Consider the following 26,020-nt stretch of genomic DNA (forward strand, 5'->3'; position numbering starts at 1 on the left):
TTGATGTTGCTAATCTAAATTAAAAGCTTAACATATAAATGCAGAATAATCATTCCAATAAATCAGCATGCGACATATATATATATATATATATATATATATATATATATATATATATATATATATATATATATATATATATATATATAATCATTCACTATGTTTAGTTTACTCCATCCTCCCGATGTCAATTGTCATGCTGATTCATCAATTTAGATAGAAGTTTTGTCAGTCATATTATTTTAGATTTATAGTTGATAATTCATAAGCAGATGGAGTGTCATGCAAATTAAAAATTTGATAAGAAACATGAAGGCTATACTTGTTTTCTTCCGATCAAATGACATAATCCATATGAGAGAATATTCTCTATCAACAGGAAACATCCAATATCATGTTGTTATTCTTCTAGTCACAGTAAAGAAGATTGATATACACACACTCAAAATTAAATATTGGTATGATTGATAATATATCAGACTCATTTATTAAAACTTAAATATATAATGTCATATTAAATTAAGGGTAAACATGACGCTACAAAACTTTAGAAGAATGGAAATGTAAAATAACATTTAAAAAAAAATATAATTATTATAAACTTATTAAAAGAGAAGCTTAATAATTTTCAAACCCACAAAAAGATGCAAGTGATCGTAACCATTAATTTTACCATCATGGAGATTTAATTACCACCCTTGATTTCTGCCACGTGTTCGTGTGCCTTTTCGAAGCTCTGTTTCTCTAATGACGTAGCATTAAATTCGTCCCCACCCATAGACCGTTAGCTTGGGGCCCCAATATCTCAGTCTTCACGTCCATTTTATCTCGACCCAACAAATCTAAAGCGCCGGCGTTTGAAGCGGTCTCGCATTATGTTAGAAGCGTTCGACGAAATGACTCGGTAGTGGCGCTTAATCCCCGATAGGGAGCGAGAGAGTGGCCGATTCGCCTCCCTTCTCTCTTCCGATTTTCGTTCCTTTGATCTTGGAAGAACCCCTCGGATTAGGGTTCGGTGGCCTCCCGTCGATGCGAAGACGATGCTCGTCTCCTTCTTGTTCGGCTTCGTGGCGGGGTTCGTGGCCCTGGTGGCCGCCGAGGGCTTGGCCTTCCTGTGGCTTATGGGTCGCCTCCGCCGGAAGCGGCTCGCTGTGGGCGTGGCCTCCCGGTCGCAGTTGATCGCCCGCGGTCTCGATGCCGAGCGGTCGCTCACTGTTCCCTTTGAGAAGAAGGTCGGTGCTTCTAATCGATTTGCTCGCTGGCCTTTTGCTTCTTTTGGTATCGAATTGGGTTTGGTCTTGGTAGTTTTCCTTGTTTTATGGGTCCGGTTTTGGTGAGTTCTTAGGATTTCATTTAAAATAGATGTTGAAACTTGCTTTTTTTGGATGGTTGATGTCCTGTGCCATTGGTTTTCTACTTGAGGAAAATTAGGGATAGTTATCTGAATGATGATGAGGAAAAATAGAACCAAATATGATGACTTTTGCTTAACAACGTCTAAGAATGACTTGCCAATCTGTCGTTTTACTGACATCTCAAAGAATGCAATTTGGTAGTAATTCCCAATTTCCCAATGATTCTTATGAATTAGTAAGAGCAGCCATAGCATTTAGCAATAAGAAGAAGTTTTATATCTTCAGGGATAGGTCCTGAGGTGCTCCACGTAGTCCTTGCACCAATGACCCTTTAAGTGAAGCTAGTCCTTTTACTTGCTCAGTGCATTATTAGTTCATCTGACTTGTTCTTCTGGCTTGCACTTGTTGGTTTTGGATTCTTAAATTTGGTATTTTCCTTGTGTTAACAATAGGAGATATCGTGACTCAGAGGCTTATATGCTTATCAGCATCATATGCATTAGGACTCAAAAACTCATGAAACTTCTGCCAAAACTAAATATCTGTAACCTGGAATATGAGTTTCTTGTGTCTACGATGATCTTAACTGAAACAGGTTTAGAGTTTTTGTTTCATTACACTAATGTTGGAATTTGAGTGTGCTTTAGTGGTATTTTATATTTGCGATGTATTTGTGGTAATTTGTATTATTATTATTATTATATATATATATATATATATATGTATGTATGTATGTATGTACATATATATATATATGTATATGTATATGTATATGTATATGTATATGTATATGTATATGTATATGTATATATATACATATATATGTATATATATATATATATATATACATATACATATACATATATATACATGTATGTGTATATATATATATATGTGTGTGTGTGTGTGTGTTATAAATATGTATGTATATGTACATGTACATGTACATATATGTATATGGTACATTTAATGGAATCAGATTGGTCATCCATACATTGCTTCTAGTATCTAAAATTTTGCATGCACTGCTCTTTGCCAATGATGAACTTTCTGAACAATTTGAATTAAGATCGTTTAGTATGTATTCAGCTATTTAGTGTCATGAACTAATCTAATGTGTTTCTTTAATTCTGTGAGCTTGTTGAGCTTTTCTGACAGATTTTAGCTCTTGAAATCTTTTGTGGCTAGCTGGAAGTAGAATAGGTTCTGAAGATATTGCTTGTATTAACATGGTTTCATGTGTCAATAAAAATCAGTTAGCCATGATTTGTTATACCTTCATTGCATTTTTCGTGTTGATATTTGTGCCTATGTATGAACATTGCTGTTTACATTATGTGTTGCATTAGCTGACATCTATGCTTTATTGTCTTTTGAATACCAGGGCTCAGTTTGGGTACTAGAACCAAAAAAAGTTCGAAAAATTAACACTGATGAATTGCCAAAAAAAGGGACCAAACAACAAAAGAAAAATGATATCCTGGAGGTTATTCCTGTCAAAAGATATGCTAAAATTAAGGATCAGTCATTAATCTTGTCCAATTCTGATGGTTCTAAAACAACAATACAACTTTTGGGCTGTACGGTGGTAGCTGTTTCTGCATCAAATTTAGCTTCACGAAAGTGGTAAATTACTTAAAAGGGACTGCTCTTTCAGAAATTTCCACATTGACACAGTTTTACATGGAGGATTTAGGATAAGGGAATTTCTTATGTATTTTTAAGAATAATCTGAAGCCAGTTATGTTTTACTTCTATCATACTAAAGCATTTTCTTGTCATATGCACTGCATCACCCAAAAGAGTTCTACAACTTTTGGAACATGACTTCTGTTATACAAGACTGCTCTCTTGAACTTGGTTACTTATGTAACACAAGAGTGTTCTTTGGAACTATTCACAGTTTGAGCTACAAAACTATATCCTTTACCAGCTATACTATGATATTGAAGTGTATAATGTCTATGAAGTATAGGTAGGTAGTCAAAGACCCTTCTGAAACATATATTGTCTGTGAGATATGCTGTATCTACTTTAAACAGCATATCTTCAGTACCACTCAAGGTTCCAAGTCCATTTTCAGTTTTGGTTTTGTTCTGGGTCTTTTGAGTTTCAGTTAATTTTGAGGCTTTAATTCTTTTACATAATGTTCATCGGTTTGTTCACAAAAAAGAGAAAAAGAATATCAATATCAATGACATGTAAAGGAAACAGACAAATCTTTTTTGTGTTTATGGATATAGATATTTTGTTGATACAATAAGAAAAGAAAAACAATTATGTCTAACACTGGTGCCCATGTGGTTTCTAGGTGATTGTACCAGCCATGATCTGCAGTATCGGATCGTACCGTCCGGTATGTACCGGTCCGACAGGCTTTCGGTACGCGGACCGTCTTTTACTGTTCCGACGCTGTAGCACTGTAGCAGTGCTACAGTGATCGGCACGCCTAAATATACCGAGCGGTACACCTGGGTGTACCGCTCGGTATACCGTACCGTACCGGTACCGAGCCCAGGTCGAAACTCCGGTACGGTACGGTATTGCGGACCTTGGTACCAGCAATGATCACTATATCCTGTTGGCTTCGAGCAAGCCAATATGATTGCGTTTCTTCGGTAACCATGTGAATTTTAATATATTAGACAAGTCTTCAAACACTGAATTGAGCAACCCTAGCATATGCTAGTTTTGGCAATTATATTTTTATCAAGCTATGAAGGCATGATATTCTTGCAAGATCCACCAAACAACAAAGGAAACAACAAATATTAAATATAAAGTTCATGAGTATGGTTGAATTGACATATTGAAAAGAATGACTTCAATAGTGATAAGGGACCATTTGGTCGGTCGGCCATTGGTGCGGCCCGTTGGCTCGTGAGGAATTGTCCGCTTTGAGCGATGGGCGTACCCGCACGGTTTTGTCCTTTTGGAGCATGTGAGCTCCAAAAGGCGCTTCTAAGGGTAAGGGAGACTTGGCGGACTTATGAGCCCTTGGTTCCCATACTCCTCAACCAATGTGGGACTAAATAGCCTTATCAATGCTCCCTCCCGTAGGGGAGCTAAGAGCTTATAGCCATGGTGCACGGCTCGGGAGCGAGTTGTTAGGATCGGAGCGGCACTAAGAGGGGGGGGGGGGGGTGAATTAGTGCAGCGGTGAAGTGCGATAAACTTTTCACGATTTAAACACTTTTCGAAAACTTCGTACGATAAAAGCAACGTTTTCGTTTAAAACCGTTTCGATTGCGTTTTAACTTAAAGAGATAAGTAAGACGGAGACAAAGCAGTATAACATTAAAGTGCAAATGGTTTGCAGTAATATGAATGACAATAAGTAAATGCAAACCAGAGATTACGCCGATTTTACAGTGGTTCGGTCAAATGACCTACATCCACTTGCGAGGCCCCTCTTCGATGAGGCTCCCACCTTCCACTAGCAAATCTCTTGAAAGGGAAGGGTAAATACCCCTCTTACAACTTTTACAAGCGGTTCACTCTCTTACAGATTTTCAGCAAGAAAGAAGGAGGTGAACACTAGCAAATTGAAAACAAGACTAGTAAAGACTCTTCTAAGACTTTTCTCTCAATCACTTGCTGCTCAAAAAGTTGTGTTCTCAGCTGAGACTTGAGGGGTATTTATAGGCCTCAAGAGGATTCAAATTTGGGCTCCAAAAATTTGAATTCTCTTATGTTCCCGATGCTGGCGGTGCCACCGCCCAGCCCAGGAGGTGTCACCGCCCAGCCTAGGCGGTGCCACCGCCTAGGCCAATTCAGCTCATTGGTTGGGCTCCAAACTTGGCCCAAACCAGTCCGAACTCGGGCCCAATTGACCCCTACTTGGGTTATAGGATTAACGCCTAATCCTAACCTTAATTAACGTGCTAACTACGAATTTAAAGACATTTTCTAAGCTATTACAAAGTCCGTAAGTCAAGACTTTTTCCGGCGAGCTTCCGGCAAACTTCCGACGGTTTTCCGATAAACTCTCGGAAACCATTCTACGGACTCCCGGCAAGCTCCTAGACTTCATGATTTGATCTTGACGAGTTCCAATGAGCTTCTTCGGCAAGCTCCGATCTTTCTCGGCAAGCTCCGCGAACTCCCAACGAACCGTCCGGCGAGCTTCCGAAAAACCCTTCGGCAAGCTCCCTACTCATTCTCGGCTATTTCCGGCAGCATTCCCGACGAACCTTCGGACTTCCGTCGAACTCTTGAACTCGCAATGAATCCTTCGTGCTTGACTCCGACACTTTGTTTTGCTTTATGTCTTCGTCGTTATCGTAGTTAATCCTGCACACACAAGCTAAAACTCTACTCCGATCTAGACAATTATTACAACGCGAATTGACATTCTATTGCCCGACACGTCATTGGTTGGCGCTTCGTCCGATTCTTCGGTGCATCGTCCTCTCTTGCAGCGTGTTGCCCAATCGGCGGTTAACCTCCGCAACCCCGATATCCTTGGCGTAATTTCGCTCTCCTTGGCCCGATACCCGACGTCCGAAGCCTTCTGCCGTCCAATATCTTGATGTGATCTCCTCCGGCGCAACGTCAATTCCTCCTACGTTAACTGTCTAATCCTGATCGAGTAGACCTGTATCATTCAAAATGCAGTTAAACATAAACATAATTATCAATTGGTTTCATCATCAAAATACGAGATTCAACAATCTCCCCCTTTTTGATGATGACAACCAATTTATGACGGAGTTAAACTTGACTCCCGGAGTTTTAAACAAACTCCCCCTATCAATATGCCATATTGATAGAACCTTGAATTCAAACTGAATTTAAGTTATTGCAATATTCATCATGAATACTTGCAACACGTCATTATGAACTCATGCATAGACTTATGCATATCATGTCATCAACATACTTCTCCCCCTTTGTCATCAACAAAAAGGAGAAGTACAACTATTCTTTGTGTTTGTAATATAAGTTCAACTCATTGCATGAAAAACATAATATTAAGTTTTATCATCATGCAATTTTGAAGCTAGAAAATTTAGCAAGTAATGCATCATGCTTAGGACATTCAAGCTATCAAGTTTTAGATATGTAAGTTTTACAGCATACAAGATAGCACTTTTGGTAATGTTCAAGATAGTAAGTTCTACATCATGCAAGCTAGCAATATTGAGATGTTCAAGAAAGCAACTCTTGCTTCTTGAAATATGCAAATTTGTCAAGTTTTGCTAGATGTGCAAGTTAGCATTTTTGCCTCTTAAGATAGGAAAGATAGCACATTTGTTTCTTTTGAGATAGCAACTTTTTGCTTCTCTTTAGACTACAAGCTAGCAATTTTTATGATATGTAAATTTCACAATATACAAGCTAGCAAAAATTTCGAAAGCAAATACAAGATAGCTTTCTTGTGTAAGCTCATAATTCTTGCTTCCTATTGCAATGTGCAATTTGCAAGTTTTGCTTCTTGAGATAGGCAAGATAGCACTTTTGCAATTTTTGTTTCTTAAGATAGGCAAGCTTGTGATGTTCAAAATAATAAGCTTTTTCTTCTAGAAGTGTCATTTTTGCTTTCTTTGCAAAGTGTAAGCTAGCAAAATGTTTGAAAAAGTGATCAAGTTTTGCAACATACAAGCTAGCAAAAATGTCAAACTAGCAAGAGATAATGTTTTACATGAGGCAAGCAAACAATTTGGCAAATGTTACATTTGCATCTTCTCTTTTGAGAAGTGCAATTTTTGCTTTCATCTTGAATTGTGCAAACTAGTTAGTTTGCCTCTTTTCATGATGTCCACGCTAGAAATTCTTGCTCCCCCTTTGTCATTGTCAAAAAGAAGGGAAGACCCTTATATCAATTTTCATATTATTACAAAGGTAAGTATCATTCTTATTTGTGCATCATTATATATTCAAATTAAAACATACACAATTTCAATAACCTTATTTTTTATGCACGATACCGAAAAATAAATCAATCATCATTAATAAGCATATCATACATGATACTCAAACATTAAAATTTTCAAGCATTTATCAACATGTTGATCATGATACCAAACATTCATCATTTAAAGCATTCATGATACACATCATATGCAATAAATACATCATGTACATCATTATCATAAGTATTACATACATCATTTTAACTTTATGAATATTTCATCATTGCATGCATCATACCAAAACATTTCAAGCCATGCAAGCCATAAATACAAAGAAATCATGTCATGAAGGATAAAATCATTTGAATACCAAAAGACATGATTCATATAGTAAATATCTTCTTTAAATAAAATATCAAGAAAAATCATAGGAGTACAAAGAAGAGATCTTGTTTTAAAAGAAAAATCAAGTAATAACTCCAAGAACTCACAAGGAAAAATCATGATTCATTTAGAAAATCTTCTCTCAAAAGAATAGCAAGTAAAATCGTAGAAGATTGATTAATGAGAAATTTTGATTTATAATAAAATCTCATGTATCGAATGTCGAGAAATCAAAATGATGATTTATATAAAAAATATCACAAGTTATATTCAAGAGAAAAATCATCATTCATTTTTAACTTATTCAATTTGTCACATCAATATTTCTTAGATATGCATGATACCAAAACATGGTTTTAAATCTTTAACATATAACATGCATAAATTGAAAGGAGAAGGGAAGAATTCAAACGTACAAAGATTTCAACCATCTCATAAACAAATGTAAGACCAAGTCATGAATCCAAAATTCCATGAATCAAAATGATCATCAAAGGTAATCTCATGTTATTCCAAGAAATCAATATCATGATTTTGATAAAACTCATTTTAAATTTAAATCATCAAAATCATCAAAATATCAACATTACTTTCAAGAGATTCAAAATGGTATACATAGATTTATCATAATAAACATCAAGATCAATAGGATAGAGAAAAATAAATTTTCAAGGAAAAAATATTTTCCTCTTTTTAGTTGTTTCAATTCATATGATTTTATTTCACTTATACCAAATAAAAACATGTATAATGTTTAAAACCGAAAGTGTAAGATTTATTACAACAAAGATTAATAATGCACTTTCATTATGGTAAAAATCAATAATCCATAAATCACAAGATTCATATGCATAATTTTAAAATTTATTAAGCATGATCATTATGCATGACACTAAAACATGGTTTCAAAATGTTTAATATTTTCATTACATCATTATGCAATGGTTTCATTGAACATAATTTTGAATGATTCTTATAGATAACTAAAACTTCTTTAGTTTTAATTTATGTGATTGACTTTATATTAGCATGCTCAAGTTTTGTTCTTATGTCAAAAACATACATCATGTTTGAAAACCAAAGACAAGGTTTAAAAAAAAAATATCATCAAGCCTTCCATATAAAAACCATGCATCATCATTGAAATTTAATATGAAAATCATCAAAATACACATTCTTGCTTCTCAAGCACATATATATGATTATTTAAATCTAACATTTTATTCTATTAACATAAAAAATATAATTTTCAAGAAAAATAATTATTCAAAAGAAAAGAGAAAATGCATCATGGAAAACATCAAGTAATTTCAAAATAATTCAAGAGAGTTGAGTTACTTACCTTGTAGTCGAAGCCCGTCAAAGCCCAATTCGTCGTTTCACCTTTGGAAGTTCTTGATTCATCCTTGGTTGCCTTCCTCTTCTTTGGCCTCTTCCTCCGTTCAAGTTCATTATTTATTTTAGATTTTTATTTAATAAACTTATTAAGATTTAGTATTCGAAATTCAAGTTCATCATTGTCCTCATCACTTGAGTCATTACTCAAATGGTATCCATTTGTCCGGAGTTCTAAATCCTTCCTATTCTTTGGAAGGTGGTTCAAGTGTTCATTGTGTTCATCATGTGCATTGCACACCATTTCATATGTCATCAATGAGCCGATAAGTTCTTCAAGTGGAAAAATATTTAAATATTTTGTTTCTTGTATTACCGTTACTTTTGATTCCCAAGCTTTAGAAGGTGATCGTAAAACTTTACTAACAAGTTCAAAATTCGAGAAACATTTGCCAAGAGCTTGTAAACCATTGACGACATCCGTAAAACGGGTGTACATGTCAACAATGGTTTCGCTCGACTTTATTCGAAAAAGCTCGAAATCATGCATTAAAATGTTAACTTTAGAGTCTTTGACTCTATCTAGGAGAGTCCTAATTGAGAGGGACATTCTGTTAGGACTCTAGCTAGGAGAGTCCTAATTGAGAGAGACATTCTGTTAGGACTCTAGTTAGGAGAGTCCTAATTGAGAAGGACATTCTGTTAGGACTCTAGCTAGGGACATTCTGTTAGGACTCTAGCTAGGAGAGTCCTAATTGAGAGGGACATTCATGTAAGAGGTTTTTTCTTAGAGAAGAATTAGGAGTTGTAAGGGAAATAGGAGTCTTGAGTAGGAGTCATATTAGGAGTTGGTTAGAAGTAAGAGTTTGAAGTAGGAGTCCTATTAGGAGTTAGGGTTTAGAAGCCCTATAAATAGTCATGTATTCCTCCTCTTTTGATAAGCAATAGATGAATCTTTTCTGCAGCCTTTGAGCAGCAACTTGGAGGGAGGAACCCCTATAGAGTTCCAAGGAGGCCGATCCCCTAAAGAGATCAACCCCAAGTTTAGAATCTGCAAGGGTTCTAACACCTGGTATCAGAGCAGCGTTCTCGGCATCTCGCTGCCCTTCCACTGCCATCCATCAACCCTCCACAACCGCCCAAAGCAATTCCCACAATTGCTTAAAAGATCGTCGCCAAATTCCACCGTCATCTCCACCACCGCAGATCAACCTTTGATCTCCCTGTGAATTGCAACAGGTTCTGGTTTCCTACCTTACTGCTGTTGCAATTTAGTTATCCCTATTCGAAAATCCAAAAAAAAAAAAAAAAAAAATTTCGTTCCTATATTGCTGCAAATTTCATCGTAAGTTGCTGAAATTTTTCGACGAGAATTCTGCTATCGCAACTTACACCAATTTTCTTGCTGTTACTGCCGAAATTTTCTTGATTAAATTGGACATCCTTGCTGTCATATAAACTGAGATATTTCTGTCAATTCCCTCCTCAAATCTCTCAAATTTTTTGTGGAGATTTCGTCGAGAAACCGCTGTTTCTTCGACGTTAATTCTGCTCTTACAAGACAACACAATTCTGCAGCAAACTTTCACTAATTTCTATCAAACCTATACATGCCTTTAACCCGTCAACAAAAGAGAGATCTTAACATCATAGATTTGGAGTCATATACTATGACATCTGAGGAGGCAATCAATGCTAAATTTGAAGCCTTTGAGGCACGAATAGAGGATAAGATTCAGACTCTCCTTACCGAATTCGGTTTGGGCCGACCACCAAGCCCGAAGAAATCACATCAAGGAGAGAGCTCTAATCAATCAAATCATGCCCAAAGAGATGACTTCCAAGGGAGGGGAGGTTCTATGACCGACCCCAACTATTCGCGCATGAGAGTGGACTTCCCTAGATGGGAAGAAGGAGACCCAATTGGTTGGATCTCGCGCGCGGAGCGATATTTTCGTTACCATAAAACTGCGGATGCATCCATGGTGGAAATTGCAGCTGTACATCTTGAAGGGGATGCCATACAATGGTTTGACTGGTTTGAACACACTTATGGAGCCCTTTCATGGCCACAATTCAAAGAAGGACTACTGATCCGCTTCGGACCAACTTATTACGAGAACATTGACGGACAACTAGCAAAGATCCGACAAACCTCCACCATTCAGGAGTATCAAACCAGGTTTGAAAGATTATCTAATCAAACTTGTGATTGGTCTGAAAAACAACTATTGGGGACCTTTATTGAGGGCTTAAAGTCGGAGATCCGTGGAGAAGTTAAGGCGCGACAACCATACACGCTTATGGCAGCCATCTCTTTCGCACGACTTCAAGAAGAGCGATTGAACCATGAAGCCCGGAGGACTAGGATCACTCCACGACCTACAATACTAAAGCCCTCAACCCCCCCTACTATCAACCGAGTCCCTGCACCGAAAAAGTTAACAAGAGAAGAACTTCGGGAGCGATCTGCGAAGGGGTTATGTTGGCATTGCGACGAGCCGTGGAGCCGCAAGCATCGCTGTAAAAAAGGTAGACTTCTTATGATTGAACCAGTAGAAGAAGAGGTCATTGAACATCTAGAAGAGAGCCTTGAACATGAAGAAGAAGATATGGAAGAAGAGTCACAGCCGACCGACATTATGGTACACGCACTAGCCGGCTACTCAAATCTGCAAACGATGAAAGTTGGAGGCCTTCTCAAACAACAGCCGATCACTGTTCTCATCGACACGGGTAGCACTAATAACTTCCTGAATAGTAAGGTTGCTGCTCGGATGGCACTGCATATTGAAGGTTGCAGCAAGTTCGATGTAAAGGTTGCCGACGGCAGAATCCTAAAGTGCGACCAAAGATACTTGCAGGTGAAACTATTACTACAAGACCAAGAAATTATCACCGATTTCTTCCTCCTACCAATCGATGACTATGAGGCAGTGCTTGGTATAGAATGGCTGACTACACTAGGTGATGTCTCTTGGAACTTTTCTAAATTAATTATGAAATTCTACTGTAAGGGCAAACAGATCATCCTATGCGGGAAGCGCGGAAGCAACGTTACCACTGTTTCGACCCAACGAATGGAGAAAGTTTTACACAAGGTAAATGGTGGCTTTTTGATGCACCTCCAGTAGCAACCAGAGGGGAAGAAAATAGAAATTGAAGATCAAAATCTTGCCCAATTGCTTACTGAATTTGCTGACATATTTGCTGAACCGCGCGGTCTTCCTCCTTCTCGGCAACATGACCATCGAATTCCAATCCTTCCGGGCAAGCCACCAGCGAACACTCGACCGTACCGATATCCTCACCTCCAGAAAGATGAAATTGAAAAGATCGTAAAGTAGATGCTTGAAACAGGGGTGATTCGGCCAAGTTACAGCCCCTATTCCTCACCGGTGCTACTTGTATGCAAGAAGGACGGAACTTGGCGGATGTGCATCAACTACCGAGCTTTAAATGACATCACCGTCAAGGACAAGTACCCAATACCAGTGGTGGATGAACTTCTTGATGAATTGAAAGGAGCTCGAGTCTTCACGAAGTTGGACCTCCGATCCGGTTACCACCAAATTCGGGTATGTGACGATGACATTCCAAAAACTGCATTTCGCATACATGATGGCCATTATGAATTCTTGGTAATGCCTTTTGGACTCACTAATGCTCCTTCAACCTTTCAAAGTCTCATGAACGATATTTTTCGGAGCTTTCTTCGTAAATTTGTGCTGGTATTTTTCGATGATATTCTCATTTACAACCCTTCTCTTGAGACTCACTTTCAGCATTTACGGATTGTTTTGACGATCCTTCGGGAGAATACTCTTTTTGTTAAGCAACCAAAGTGCAGCTTTCTCCAGCAAAAAGTAGAGTACCTTGGGCATATAATATTAGAAGGAGTGGCGGTAGACCCAACAAAAATTGAGGCAATGCAAGGCTGGCCGAAACCTACAAACGTGAAATTACTACGGGGGTTCCTTGGACTAACGGGATACTACCGAAAATTTGTTAAGGACTATGGGAAGATCAGTGCACCACTCACTTCTTTACTGAAAAAAGATGCTTTCCAATGGTCGGACAAAGCCTCTATTGCCTTCGACAAACTTAAAGCAGCTATGACAACGACGCCAGTGCTTGCGCTACCAGATTTCAATAGACCCTTCATCATTGAGGCCGATGCATCTGGAGTCGGAATTGGAGCCGTTCTCATGCAAAATGGTCGACCACTCGCATACACTAGCAAGGCATTATCTCCCTCTCATCAAAACATATCAGTATATGATAAGGAGATGCTTGCCATTGTACACGCAGTAACGAGGTGGAGACCCTACTTGATCGGCCGACGATTTCAAATTAAAACTGACCATAAAAGCCTCAAGTACTTTTTGGAGCAAAAGATATCATCCCCTGAGCAACAAAAATGGGTAACCAAACTTCTTAGATTTGATTATGAAATTATTTACAAAAAGGGGAAAGAAAACGTTGTTGCAGATGCACTCTCACGGCTACCTGAACAAGTTAAGGTTTCAGCCATCTCCCTTCCTATCACCGGTCTCCTCGAGGACATTAGGGAAGAATGGAAGAAGGATCCAGAAATCAGCAAGATCATAAAAAAATTGGAGGAGGATCCAAGTGCAATAGCCCACTACTCTTGGGATTCGAGGGATCTACGCTACAAAGGTCGCATTGTGCTTATACCTGACTCCCCTTGCATCGCAATCATCTTGCATGAAATGCACTCCGTACCTTCAGCAGGGCACTCTGGATTCCTAAGAACCTACAAAAGAGTGAAGCAAAATTTTTATTGGAGAGGGATGAAAAAAATTATTGTTGAATATGTGGCACAATGTGATGTATGTCAACAGCACAAGGGTGAAACTGTGGCAAATCCAGGGAAGCTACAACCAGGGTTTGCCGTACCGAGCTGTAGCAGTTACTGTAGCACTATAGCAGGTACTGTAGCACTGTAGCAGTGCTACAGTACTCGGTACACTCAGATGTACCACTCGGTACACCTGGGTGTACCGCTCGGTATACCGTACCGTACCGGTACCGAGCCCAGGTCGAAATACCGGTACGGTACGGTATTGCGAACCTTGGTTACAACCACTACCCATACCAGACTCAGTATGGACTGGCATCTCTATGGACTTCATTGAAGGGCTACCATCTTCCAAAGGTAAAAGCACGATTCTCGTGGTGGTTGATCGACTTACGAAATATGCTCATTTTTGTGCTGTGAGAAATCCCTACACTACTGCTAGTATTGCCCAGATTTTCATAGAAAATATTGTTAAACTGCATGGGATGCCAAGGTCCATCGTAAGTGATCGTGACAGGATCTTCACTAGTAAATTTTGGACCGAGTTATTTCAGTTACAAGGCACCAAACTCAAGATGAGCACAGCGTATTATCCACAAACTGACGGCCAAACAGAGGTGGTAAATAGGTGCTTAGAGACGTACCTCCGGTGTTTCGCTAGCGACCGACCAAAAGAGTGGGAGAAATGGCTTCCCTGGGCCGAATGGTGGTATAATACTACATATCATTCATCTACAAAATGTGCCCCTTATGAAGCATTGTATGGTCGACCAGCACCTGTGATTCCAAAGTATGTAATTGGCTCGGCCAAGGTAGATCAGGTTGACCAAGAATTGATTGATAGGGACAAACTCTTACAACTGTTAAAAGATAATCTCTCTACCGCTGAAGCCAGAATGAAGCAGCAAGCCGACACACGACGAAGTGAAAGAGAATTTTCAGTGGGAGATTGGGTTTATCTTCGCCTACAACCATACAAGCAACTCTCTATCAATACTCGAGCCTCCATGAAGCTATCCCCACGTTTTTATGGGCCCTATCAGATCACAGAGCGTATTGGAGCCGTGGCATACAGACTTAAATTACCTGAGGATGCCAAAATTCACCCTGTCTTCCACGTATCATGCCTAAAGCCCAAGTTGGGAGAACACGAGTCACCCCAGATACAACTGCCCAACACAACTGAGGATGGAGTTATTCAAGCCCAACCATAAGCCATCCTCGATCGCAGGATCGTGATGCGTCGCCGACATCCCTCTACTGAAGTACTAGTGCATTGGAATAATCTACCACTTGAAGACGCCACATGGGAACCATATGAGGAGCTGAAGACCCGGTTCTCTGAGTTCATGGAATCTCAGCCTTGAGGACAAGGCTGATTTGAAGAGGGCGGGTCTGTTAGGACTCTAGCTAGGAGAGTCCTAATTGAGAGGGACATTCTGTTAGGACTCTAGCTAGGAGAGTCCTAATTGAGAAGGACATTCTGTTAGGACTCTAGCTAGGGACATTCTGTTAGGACTCTAGCTAGGAGAGTCCTAATTGAGAGGGACATTCATGTAAGAGGTTTTTTCTTAGAGAAGAATTAGGAGTTGTAAGGGAATAGGAGTCTTGAGTAGGAGTCCTATTAGGAGTTGGTTAGAAGTAAGAGTTTTAAGTAGGAGTCCTATTAGGAGTTAGGGTTTAGAAGCCCTATAAATAGTCATGTATTCCTCCTCTTTTGATAAGCAATAGATGAATCTTTTCTGTAGCCTTTGAGCAGCAACTTGGAGGGAGGAACCCCTATAGAGTTCCAAGGAGGCCGATCCCCTAACGAGATCAACCCCAAGTTTAGAATCTGCAAGGGTTCTAACACTCTACTAGTTCCCTCGTGCGTGATTTCAAGTGTACGCCAAATATCAAAAGCCGTTTCGCACATAGAAATCCGATTGATCTCATTTTTGTCCAAAGCGCAAAATAAGGCATTCATAGCCTTTGCGTTTAAAGAAAAATACTTCTTCTCCAAATCCGACCATTCGTTCATCGGTTTAGAGGGAAGTTGAAAACCGTTTTCAACGATATTCCACAAATCCAAATTCATAGAAATCAAGAAAACTCTCATTCGAGTTTTTCAATAAGTGTAGTCCAATCCGTTAAACAACGGTGGACGAAAAACCGATAAGCCCTCTTGAAAGCCATTAAGAGCCATTTCTCTCGGGTGTAAATCCGAAATGAGAAATACCGGGCTCTGATACCAATTGTTAGGATCGGAGCGGCACTAAGAGGGGGGGGGGGTGAATTAGTGCAGCGGTGAAGTGCGATAAACTTTTCACGATTTAAACACTTTTCGTAAACTTCGTACGATAAAAGCAACGTTTTCGTTTAAAACCGTTTCGATTGCGTTTTAACTTAAAGAGATAAGTAAGACGGAGACAAAGCAGTATAGCATTAAAGACCCCTCTTACAACTTTTACAAGCGGTTCACTCTCTTACAGATTTTCAGCAAGAAAGAAGGAGGTGAACACTAGCAAATTGAAAACAAGACTAGCAAAGACTCTTCTAAGACACTTTTCTCTCAATCACTTGTTGCTCAAAAAGTTGTGTTCTCAGTTGAGACTTGAGGGGTATTTATAGGCCTCAAGAGGATTCAAATTTGGGCTCCAAAAATTTGAATTCTCTTATATTCCCGATGCTGGCGGTGCCACCGCCCAGCGCTCGGGTGCTGGGCGGTGCAACCGCCCAGCCCAGGAGGTGTCACCGCCCAGCTCTCGGGTGCTGGGCGGTGCCACCGCCTAGGCCAATTCAGCTCACTGGTTGGGCTCCAAACTTGGCCCAAACCAGTCCGAACTCGGGCCCAATTGGCCCCTACTTGGGTTATAGGATTAACGCCTAATCCTAACCTTAATTAACGTGCTAACTACGAATTTAAAGACATTTTCTAAGCTATTACAAAGTCCGTAAGTCAAGACTTTTTTCGGCGAGCTTCCGGCGAACTTCCGACGATTTTCCGATAAACTCTCGGAAACCATTCTGCGGACTCCCGGCAAGCTCCTAGTCTTCACGATTTGATCTTGACGAGTTCCAATGAGCTTCTTCGGCAAGCTCCGATCTTTCTCGGCGAGCTCCGCGAACTTCCAACGAACCTTCCGGCGAGCTTCCGAAAAACCCTTCGGCAAGCTCCCTACTCATTCTCGGCTAGTTCCGGCAGCATTCCCGACGAACCTTCGGACTTCCGTCGAACTCTTGAACTCGCAATGAATCCTTCGTGCTTGACTTCGACACTTTGTTTTGCTTTATGTCTTCGTCGTTATCGTAGTTAATCCTGCACACACAAGCTAAAACTCTACTCCGATCTAGACAATTATTACAACGCGAATTGACATTCTGTTGCCCGGCACGTCATTGGTTGGCGCTTCGTCCGATTCTTCGGTGCATCGTCCTCTCTTGCAGCTTGTTGCCCAATCGGCGGTTGACCTTCGCAACCCCGATATCCTTGGCGTAATTTCGCTCTCCTTGGCCCGATGCCCGACGTCCGAAGCCTTCTGCCGTCCAATATCTTGATGTGATCTCCTCCGGCGCAATGTCAATTCCTCCTGCGTTAACTGTCTAATCCTGATCGAGTAGACCTGCATCACTCAAAATGCAGTTAAACATAAACATAATTATCAATTAGTTTCATCATCAAAATACGAGATTCAACACGAGTTTGCTCGGCCGAGGTGCAGGCCTCGGGCCCTCCTTCTAGTGCCAATCTGATAAGGGATCATTTGGTCGGTCGGCCATTGGTGCGGCCCGTAAGCTCGCAAGGAATTGTCCGCTTTGAGTGATGGGCGTACCTGCACGGTTTTGTCCCTTTGGAGTATGTGAGCTCCAAAAGGCACCTCTGTGGGTAAGGAAGACCTAGCGGACTTATGAGCCCTTGGTTCCCATACTCCTCAACCAATGTGGGACTAAATAGCCTCACATGCTTCAAAAGGCCGTTAGAGGTGCCTTTTGGAGTTCACATGCTCTGAAAGGACAAAACTCTGGCGGCTTTTCGGAGCTCACATGCTCTGAAAGGACAAAACCGTGCAGGTATGCCCATCGCCCAAAGCGGATAATTTTTCGTGAGCCTAAGGGCTGTACCAATGGCCGACTGACCAAATGATCCCTTATTAAGTAGTAAATTCTAGAATAGCCTTATACCTCATAAATATTAAAAGAAATAAAGTGGAAACATCTTTAGAAAACATGATTAGATTTCGAAGAAATTAGAACAGTCTGAAATAAGGTTTGATATCCACTATATCTGCTGACAGGCCTCCATAACTCATCTTTATATTTTACATCTTTTTTGTCCTGGATGTGGGATTATCTCCATAAGGGCTGCTGCTTGGTAATTAGAACTAATGGAACTCAGTATAATGTGGTCAAGTGAAAGTATAATGGTGTCATAGCAGTTTGTTTTGGGTTGTAATCCCAAAAATGACTGATTTTTATCAGTGTTGATGGCCTAACTAGGTTGGTTTCTGCCACAACATGTAATCTGAATACCGTGTATGGATGTGCACAACAAAGGTCATTCATTATATGTTTCTGTTTCATGTTTGATGCTAGAATAAATTGCCAAGCTTAACAATACTTAATATTTTTTGTCTGACTTGCCCGTCTTAGGGCTAAAAGGTATCCCATTAAATTGGAGAGCAATGACTCAAAGATTTATAAGGGGAGTAAGGCATGTTACTTGTACTTTGACACTTCTTGGGAGAAGGAATCTTGGTGCAAAGCACTCCGTCTTGCTTCCTGCCCTGATAGGGGAAAATGGAACTGGTTCTCTCAGTTGGGTGAAGATTTCCAAGACTATCTGTCATCCTTAAGTATTGAATATCCTTCCTTTCTGAAGCCATCAACGCTTTATACTGAGACTACTAACAGAACAAGTAGGATTGATGAATCCTCCAGAGTTCAATTTTTTCTGAAAAAATTTTCTAAGAAGGCTTCGAAAAATGCTTTAGAAAGTAGACAAAGTTCAATCTCATCATCAAGTTGTGGTGAAAGGAAGATTGACAAGAGGTTACCTTCCACGGCTGGTGCATCATCAAGTGATGGATTTGTAATTAGTTCATCTGAAGACAAATTTTCAAGTAAGCCATTCTGAGATGTTAGCACAGCCTTTCTTTATAACAAACTTGTACTCGTTTTCATAATATCTGCATTCTGGTATTCATGATGCAGCTGCTGATGAAAAGTTTGTAAATGATAAAGGTACACTTTGTTGGAATCTGTTGCTATCAAGGCTATTTTTTGATGCAAAAAATAGTATTGAGATCAATAATCTCATAAAAGCATGCATCCAGGTTATTTTCATATTAAATTATCCCGATTGATCACCTTCTTGCTTTCTTTGTTCATATATAGGATTCTGATATTTCCTTTTTATGTGAACAGACGACATTGTCAAATACAAGAAGACCAAGTTATCTGTGTGAAATATCATGTACTGGCTTAGATCTTGGTAGCGTTCTACCTTACATTCATAGAATGAGAGTTTTCCCTGTAGACTTGAATCAGGTGTTGTCTATGGAAATTGATATCGAATACTCTGGTGGTATAATATTAGACATAGAGACAAGACTTAAAGTTCGTGAATTGGAATTGCAAAAGGACTTGATAAAAACAAGTTTAGAATCAAATTCTACTTACGAGTTGAATTCCGATTTTCTTGAAGGTATTGAGCATTATGGAAACCAGTTGAAATCTCCAAGCAACTCAGCCACTGGAATGGGTAACAGAAATGAAGTGGATAAAGCAGGTAAGAGTAATGTTTTGCAAGTTAAATATCTTTTTTTTCTGATAGAATGCTGCAGTATGTTGAATTATAGAAATGTATTTTTAATATGGGAAACAAAGAGAAGCCAATGTCAAGCTCACTGCCATTTCACTCCATGCATACTGTTGTATGAGTAATCTGAGTTTCTGGTTTCGCTAAGATCAGGAGTCATCATCTCATGTTTCAGCTCTCCTTTTTGTCTCTTCCAGAGAGAACATGAGAATGATAACCGGACCGAATTGTCCGTATTCTGACTGACTGCAAAGATTTTATTGTCTTTCATGAATTTTAGAAAAAATTAAAAATTTCTACTAAAAAAATTGGTAATTTTAGATTTTGTCTTTCATGAATTAGATTTTATCTAAGACAAAATCTAAAATTAAGTTGCTAATTTTAGATTTTGTCTTAGATAAACAATTAGGAGACTGATATTGGTCACACTAGTTCACAGTGTACTTCCCTAAAATCAGGCATGCCGCACAACATTACCATGTTCTAACAGCGAGTAAAAAGTATTTATAACTTTCTTGCTTTCTGCCATGGTCCATTTTGTTAGGATCGAGAGCACTAAGAGGGGGGGGGTGAATTAGTGCAGCGGAAATTTTACAGCGATTAAAACCGAAAGCTGCGTTCGTTCGATAGAAACTATTATGATGCAAAAGCTGATTCACAGTTTGTATCTAAGTGCAGTTTGCGTCTAAGCGCAGATTGCGTCTAAGCGAAGTTTGCGTCTAAACACAGTTTGCGTCTAAGCGCAGTTTTGCGTCTAAGCGCAGTTTGCGTCTAAACACAGTTTGCGTCTAAGCGTAGTTTTGCGTCTAAGCGCAGTTTGCGTCTAAACGCAGATTTACGTCTAAGCTCAGATTGCGTTTAAGCGCAGTTTGCGTCTGAGCGCAGTTTACGTCTAAGATCAGATTACGTCTGAGCGCAGTGCAGTTTGCGTCTAAACGCAGTTTTACGTCTAAACACAGTTTTACGTCTAAACGTAGTTTTACGTCTAAACGCAGTTTGCGTCTAAACGCAGTTTTACATCTAAACGTAGTTTTACGTTCAAAAGTAGTTTACGTCTAAAACACAGTTTTACGTCTAAGCAGAATCAAGCCGTAAACGTAAACTGCAAAGAAACTTGTTCGCAGAAATCAGTTTGCAGTTATAAACAGAATCAAGACGTAAACGTAAACTGCAAAGAAACTCGTTCGCAAAAATCAGTTTGCAGTTATAAACAGAATCAAGACGTAAACGTAAACTGCACAGAAACTCGTTCGTAAAAGCACGGAAGACAGTTCTGCAGAATCAAACGTAAACGTAAACTGTAATGTACGAAAATACGAATTTACGTCTGAATGCAGATTCGGAAGAACAGCACTTAGAACTTGTTCGTGAAAGCGCAGAGAGCAGTAGTAATGAAGGAGGTTTGCAGTAATGATAAAGTGCTCAAAAATAAACGCAAACCAGAGATTTAGAGTGGTTCGGTCAGCCTTGACCTACTCCACTTTTGGCTTCCTCCACCGACGAGGTCGCCGACGTCAACTAGGGGCCTTCCTTCAATAGGCGAAGGCCAACTACCCTCTTACAGATTCACTCCTTTTGACGGGCTCAGGAGACAACCCTTACAAATGTTTTCTCTCCTCTCTTTACAACTCAAACTTGAAGAACAGAAGGAGGAGGAAAACTAGCAGTTTTGAGCTCTAAGAACCACTGAAAAGATCAAGATTTCGGCTTAAGTTCTTGCTCTTTCAGTGCTGAATGGGTGGGGTATTTATAGGCCCCAACCCAGTTCAAATTTGGAGCTCAAAACGATCAAATCCCGGAATTCCGGGATCAGGCGGTTGCACCTCCTGACTGGAGAGGTTGCACCGCCTGGCAGAGCTCGAAGACTGAGCTCAGGCGGTGCCACCTCTTGACAGAGGCGGTTGCACCTCTCTGCCAGAGCTCGAAGACTGAGCTCAGGCGGTGCCACCTCTCTGTCAGGGAGGTTGCACCGCCCAGTCTTGCTCGAAGACTGAGCTCAGGTGGTGCCACCTCCCGGCTGGGGCGGTTGCACCTCCCAGCCTCGTTGGAAGACTTAGCCTGGGCGGTGCTACCTCCTGGCTGGGGCGGTGCCACCTCTTTCACTATTTCAGCTCACTTGGTTTGGCTCCAAACTTGGCCCAAACCAATCCGAACTTGGGCCAAATTGGCCCCTACTTGGGTTATAGGATTAACACCTAATCCTAACCCTAATTAATGTGCTAACTATGATTTTAAAGACATTTTCTAAGCTATTACAAAGTCTGCAAGTCAAGACTTCTTCTGGCGAGCTTCCGGCAAACTTTCGGCGGTCTTCCGATGAACTCTCGGAAACCATTCTGCGGACTCCCGGCAAGCTCCTAGACTTCACGATTTGTTCTTAGCGAGTTCCAACGAGCTTCTTCGGCAAGCTCCGATCTTTCTCGGCGAGCTCCGCAAACTCCCGACGAACCTTCGGACTTCCGTCGAACTCTCGAACTGGCAACAAATCCTTCGCGCTTGACTCCGACACTTTGTTTCGCTTTATGTCTTCATCGTTATCATAGTTAATCCTGCACAATTAAAACAAAACTTCGATCGAGACAATTAATCCTAAGCAATTAACCAAGTTGTCCGACATGTCATTGGTCCCTCGACGCTTCGTCCGATTCTTCGGCTCATCGTCCTCTCCTGCGGCCTATTGCCCAATCGGCCAGTTGACTCCGCAACTCCGATATCCTTGGCGCAATACCCGCTCTTCTTGGCCCGATGCCCGAGTCCACGGCCCGAAGCCTTCTGTCGATACGTCGACCGATCCACCGGCCCGACGTCCAATCTTCTGACATGATTTTCCTGCTTTAATTGTCTCATTCTGATCAAAGCATCCTGCGTCACTCAAAACGCAGATTAAATCATAAACATATATCAAGTAGTTTCATCATCAAAATACGAGATTCAACACATTTTACTATATTAGGTGGCTAATTGATTATTCCATGCTCTGTGAACTATATTTGTTATGCCATGTTTAAATTATGTTTCAAATGCAAGTTTAAATTCAAAACTATGAATCACCTTCCAATGTATTTTGACATTATAATGAGATTTAGTAATGCCCCCTAGAACAAAAAAAGATAAACTTTGATGATCCATATCCTCTCTGAATTTGACTTGTCTCTCACTGGAAGATAAGTGAAAAAAAAGTAGAAAAAAAAATGCCACAGTAAACCAGTATTAGAAAACACTTGAAATGTGTTCTACTTCCTCCAACAACGATCTCTTGCTTCATCCTGAGGTATGTGACCCCTACTGTGAATCAACCACTTAATATAGCATGTTTTTAATAAGTACGACTTCTCATGTGGGTTGTATATGCTAAAAGTCTAAGGTGATATGGTATAGATTTAGCTTATTAGGATGAAATGAGACCTTTAATCACATTTGGATAGCATGATCCATTTGATGGATGGTACATAACAGAACTTTTATACCTTTGAGTATTGTTCATCTTATCAGTTTGTACCGGTGTATTGACCAGCTGTTGTTATGGTATATACCGAACTGTCCCGAGTTATACCGAGCATACCAACACATGGTAGGGCGTACTGAAATAATGCCTGTACCAGTCCCCTGTCAGACCAATATGTACCGCCCGATGTTGCGGTGTGGCGAACCTTGTTATTGAGCATAATAAAGATAGTTTTTGTACTTGTAAGTTGATATTCTGGCCAATATGTTTTGACAAGAAACAATGCTATCTGGATCAACTATTAAAAAAATTCTTTCTTTGCCTTTAAGACTTGTTATATGGGTATCGATAACTTTACTCATTTGATATTTCTTCAAATTTGTGTTTTACAGGCCTTGACAAATGAAATTGTGTGTACCTGAAATAATTTCATTCTGTCATGTATTCTGTTCTCATATCATCATACTATCATTCTTTCAATTTTTATAGTGTAATTTTTTGCTTTTGGTAAAAAATTGTGCATCTTATAACATATGTTTGTCTTCACACAAAGATATATGCAGTAAGGTAGGACGTGGAGATGCATATTAGCACCAAGTGAATAAGAAAATATTCATTGTAGATTTTTCTGTCACTAAATTTAGCAAGTATTGTTATTCAGATGGCCTTAGAAACTCCAAGAGTGCCAGTTGGACTTCGGGTCATGTGTCTAGATGGAAGGCCATCCTACATTCTCTTGCTAATCAAGTTTCACAGGTTTGTCTCAGTATAATGTATTTCAGAAAGTTGATATTTCTTAAAAGATAATTAATTTCGATAATATGATACTTGCAGTTGGAAATCTATTACTTGAAAACAGATGTGATAAAGATGTTGATGGATCTTTTTTATCACTTTTTCAACATTATTATACTCCGGTTCTTCATAACGGAATTAGTTGTTTAAGAAGCACATTGGGAAACTACAGTTGGATCACATAGACAGCCACTTAATTCCCTTTAATGTCCTTTCCATGTTGACTTTGTCTGACTCATATTTGCTCTCGTATAGGATCACAGAGACATCCCTTTTATCAACTGATGTTTAGACCAGTACCCTGATGAAGAAACTAGATAGGGGAATTTTGGAGCTCTAGTGAAGATGAGTAATAGTATATATATTTACAAGCAGTTTTGAGCTCAGTGAGTAATACTATATATAGGGGAATGTCGTGTTCTCATCAAAAAGGTTTTAGCCCAGTGAAAATGAGTAATCTTACAGTCTGATGGTAATGAAATAACAGGATATGCATGTTATATACTTGTAATTTGTACTGATTGAAGTACTTTCCTTATTGTACGGACTGACTTATTTGATAACTTTTTCTTTTGTGCTTTGATTTTTTCTATAATTTAGCATCAATTTTGTGCTCAATGGCTCTCTCTTCTTTGTTGAATCCATTTGCTGTTTTCTACAATTTGAACATTTAAGTTCAGATCCACATAATTTTAGAGTCATTTTATAAGGATGACATTTGTGTTTCTGCAAAAGGTACCACTTTCTTTGTCAATACGAGTCATTTCACTTCGTGGGACATTGCGCTTATATATAAAGCCACCACCTTCTGATCAACTATGGTTTGGCTTCACAACAATGCCAGAATTAGATTGGAATTTGGAGTCTTCAGTTGGGGATCGGAAAATAACCAGCAGCCACATTGCTTTGCTTATCAGCAATCGATTTAAGGTGCTATATTAGTTCTATGTTCATATTTCGTTTGTCTGAAATGTTAGTATAATAGCTCAGGAACTTGGTACGAGTTTTTATGTAGTATCTTGCGCTTTTAGAAGCTCGTCTAACTTTATGGCAATGTTACTTTGCAGGCTGCAATTCGAGACAGTCTTGTGCTCCCTAATTGTGAAACCATATGCATCCCATGGATGTTGGCTGAAAAGGATGATTGGGTACCAAGAAAAGTCGCACCATTTATGTGGATCAACAATGAAAACACTGAAATGACATGGCCTGAGTTTCCGGTGCCCCAAAATAGGGAAGACAAACCAAAGCTTGATGGTAGTAACAAAACTAAAGACAGTCTTGATGACAAAGTTGACGAAGCAAAGAATGTAATACATGTCGAACAGCCAGCGTAGGAAGCCCTCCCCGAGTCTTCCACTTACGGTGGCAGAGTGATTGGATCTGCTTCGCCTGATCATTCTCATGGTGGCATGAATACTTAGTTGAAGACACCGTTGTTGACCTGTGAAACCGAAAATAGCTATAGCCAAAGCAGCATGGAGGCAGTTGCGACGGGACGATCAACCAACATTACTACCTCCTGAGGAAGATGAGAAGCCAAAGAAGAGTAGTAGGCATGCGAGGATGATGGATTTGGGAAAGATGATGGGAGATAAGCTGGAAGAAAAGAAACGCCATATAGAGGAGAAGAGCAGACATATTGTTGAGAAAATGCGGGAAAATGCGAGGATGTGAAGTCCTCATTTGTTTTTTAATATGCTTACTAGCTTAGCTGATAAAGTCATTTGATAGATTATCATAAGATTGTGGGCTCCTGTGTTTGTCATTTATTTTTTGTAAAAAGTAAAACAGTCAAATTTTGATTTCACTCAGAACATTCGAAGTTTACAATTTTCATGTATAGATGTATAAGTCATTTTTTATTAATATATTATTCTTGTCAACTATAATCAACATTTATGTGTGTGTGTTTTCTGACACATTTGTTTTGGAGCAATAAATTACAAAATAAGTTGTGAATAAATTTCAGATTAGATCTAAGATTAATAGTGGCAGTGACGAGTGGATGATAATAATTTGGATATTACAGTTTTTGAGTCATATGAACCATAATTAGCATGTCAATAGAAGTTTAAATAATATATATGTTATCTTCACTTAATATGATTTATGATATTTATTTTTTATAAATATGATAAATAGTATGTTCATGTTTTTGGTTTTTAAAGTTGAAGTATATATTTTTAAAAAATATTATTCTTAGTGTTTTCCAAAATATTGATTGAGAAT

The 26,020-nt window shown here is 39.4% G+C and overlaps 1 protein-coding gene across 6 annotated transcripts; it reads left to right on the forward strand.

Moving 5' to 3' along the window:
- Nucleotides 1-835: 835 nt before the first annotated feature.
- LOC135581327 (uncharacterized) lies at nucleotides 836-25,690 on the forward strand. 6 transcript variants are annotated; one of them, XM_065104136.1, is made up of 9 exons: nucleotides 836-1,232; nucleotides 2,740-2,981; nucleotides 18,381-18,850; nucleotides 18,942-19,063; nucleotides 19,155-19,221; nucleotides 19,435-19,518; nucleotides 23,655-23,749; nucleotides 24,524-24,718; nucleotides 24,856-25,690. In XM_065104136.1, the coding sequence occupies exons 1-9, from the start codon at nucleotides 1,041-1,043 to the stop codon at nucleotides 25,123-25,125; spliced, it is 1,737 nt and encodes a 578-aa protein (XP_064960208.1). In that variant the 5' UTR covers nucleotides 836-1,040; the 3' UTR covers nucleotides 25,126-25,690. The 6 variants fall into 6 exon arrangements, with proteins under 6 accessions (XP_064960208.1, XP_064960209.1, XP_064960207.1 ...); XM_065104137.1 differs by having other exon boundaries at nucleotides 19,155-19,203; XM_065104135.1 differs by having other exon boundaries at nucleotides 18,972-19,063; nucleotides 19,155-19,518.
- Nucleotides 25,691-26,020: the final 330 nt, after the last annotated feature.

This window comes from Musa acuminata, chromosome BXJ2-4 (genome assembly GCF_036884655.1).
Source record: "Musa acuminata AAA Group cultivar baxijiao chromosome BXJ2-4, Cavendish_Baxijiao_AAA, whole genome shotgun sequence".
In the NCBI taxonomy this organism is placed as follows: Eukaryota; Viridiplantae; Streptophyta; class Magnoliopsida; order Zingiberales; family Musaceae; genus Musa; species Musa acuminata.

Coding starts and splice junctions, on each gene's coding strand:
- LOC135581327 (XM_065104134.1), top strand. CDS start 1,041: ATGCTCGTCTCCTTCTTGTTCGGCTTCGTGGCGGGGTTCGTGGCCCTG. Junction 18,851..18,941: donor ATCTGAAGACAAATTTTCAA/GTAAGCCATTCT, acceptor TTCATGATGCAG/CTGCTGATGAAAAGTTTGTA. Junction 19,519..23,654: donor AAATGAAGTGGATAAAGCAG/GTAAGAGTAATG, acceptor ATTGTTATTCAG/ATGGCCTTAGAAACTCCAAG.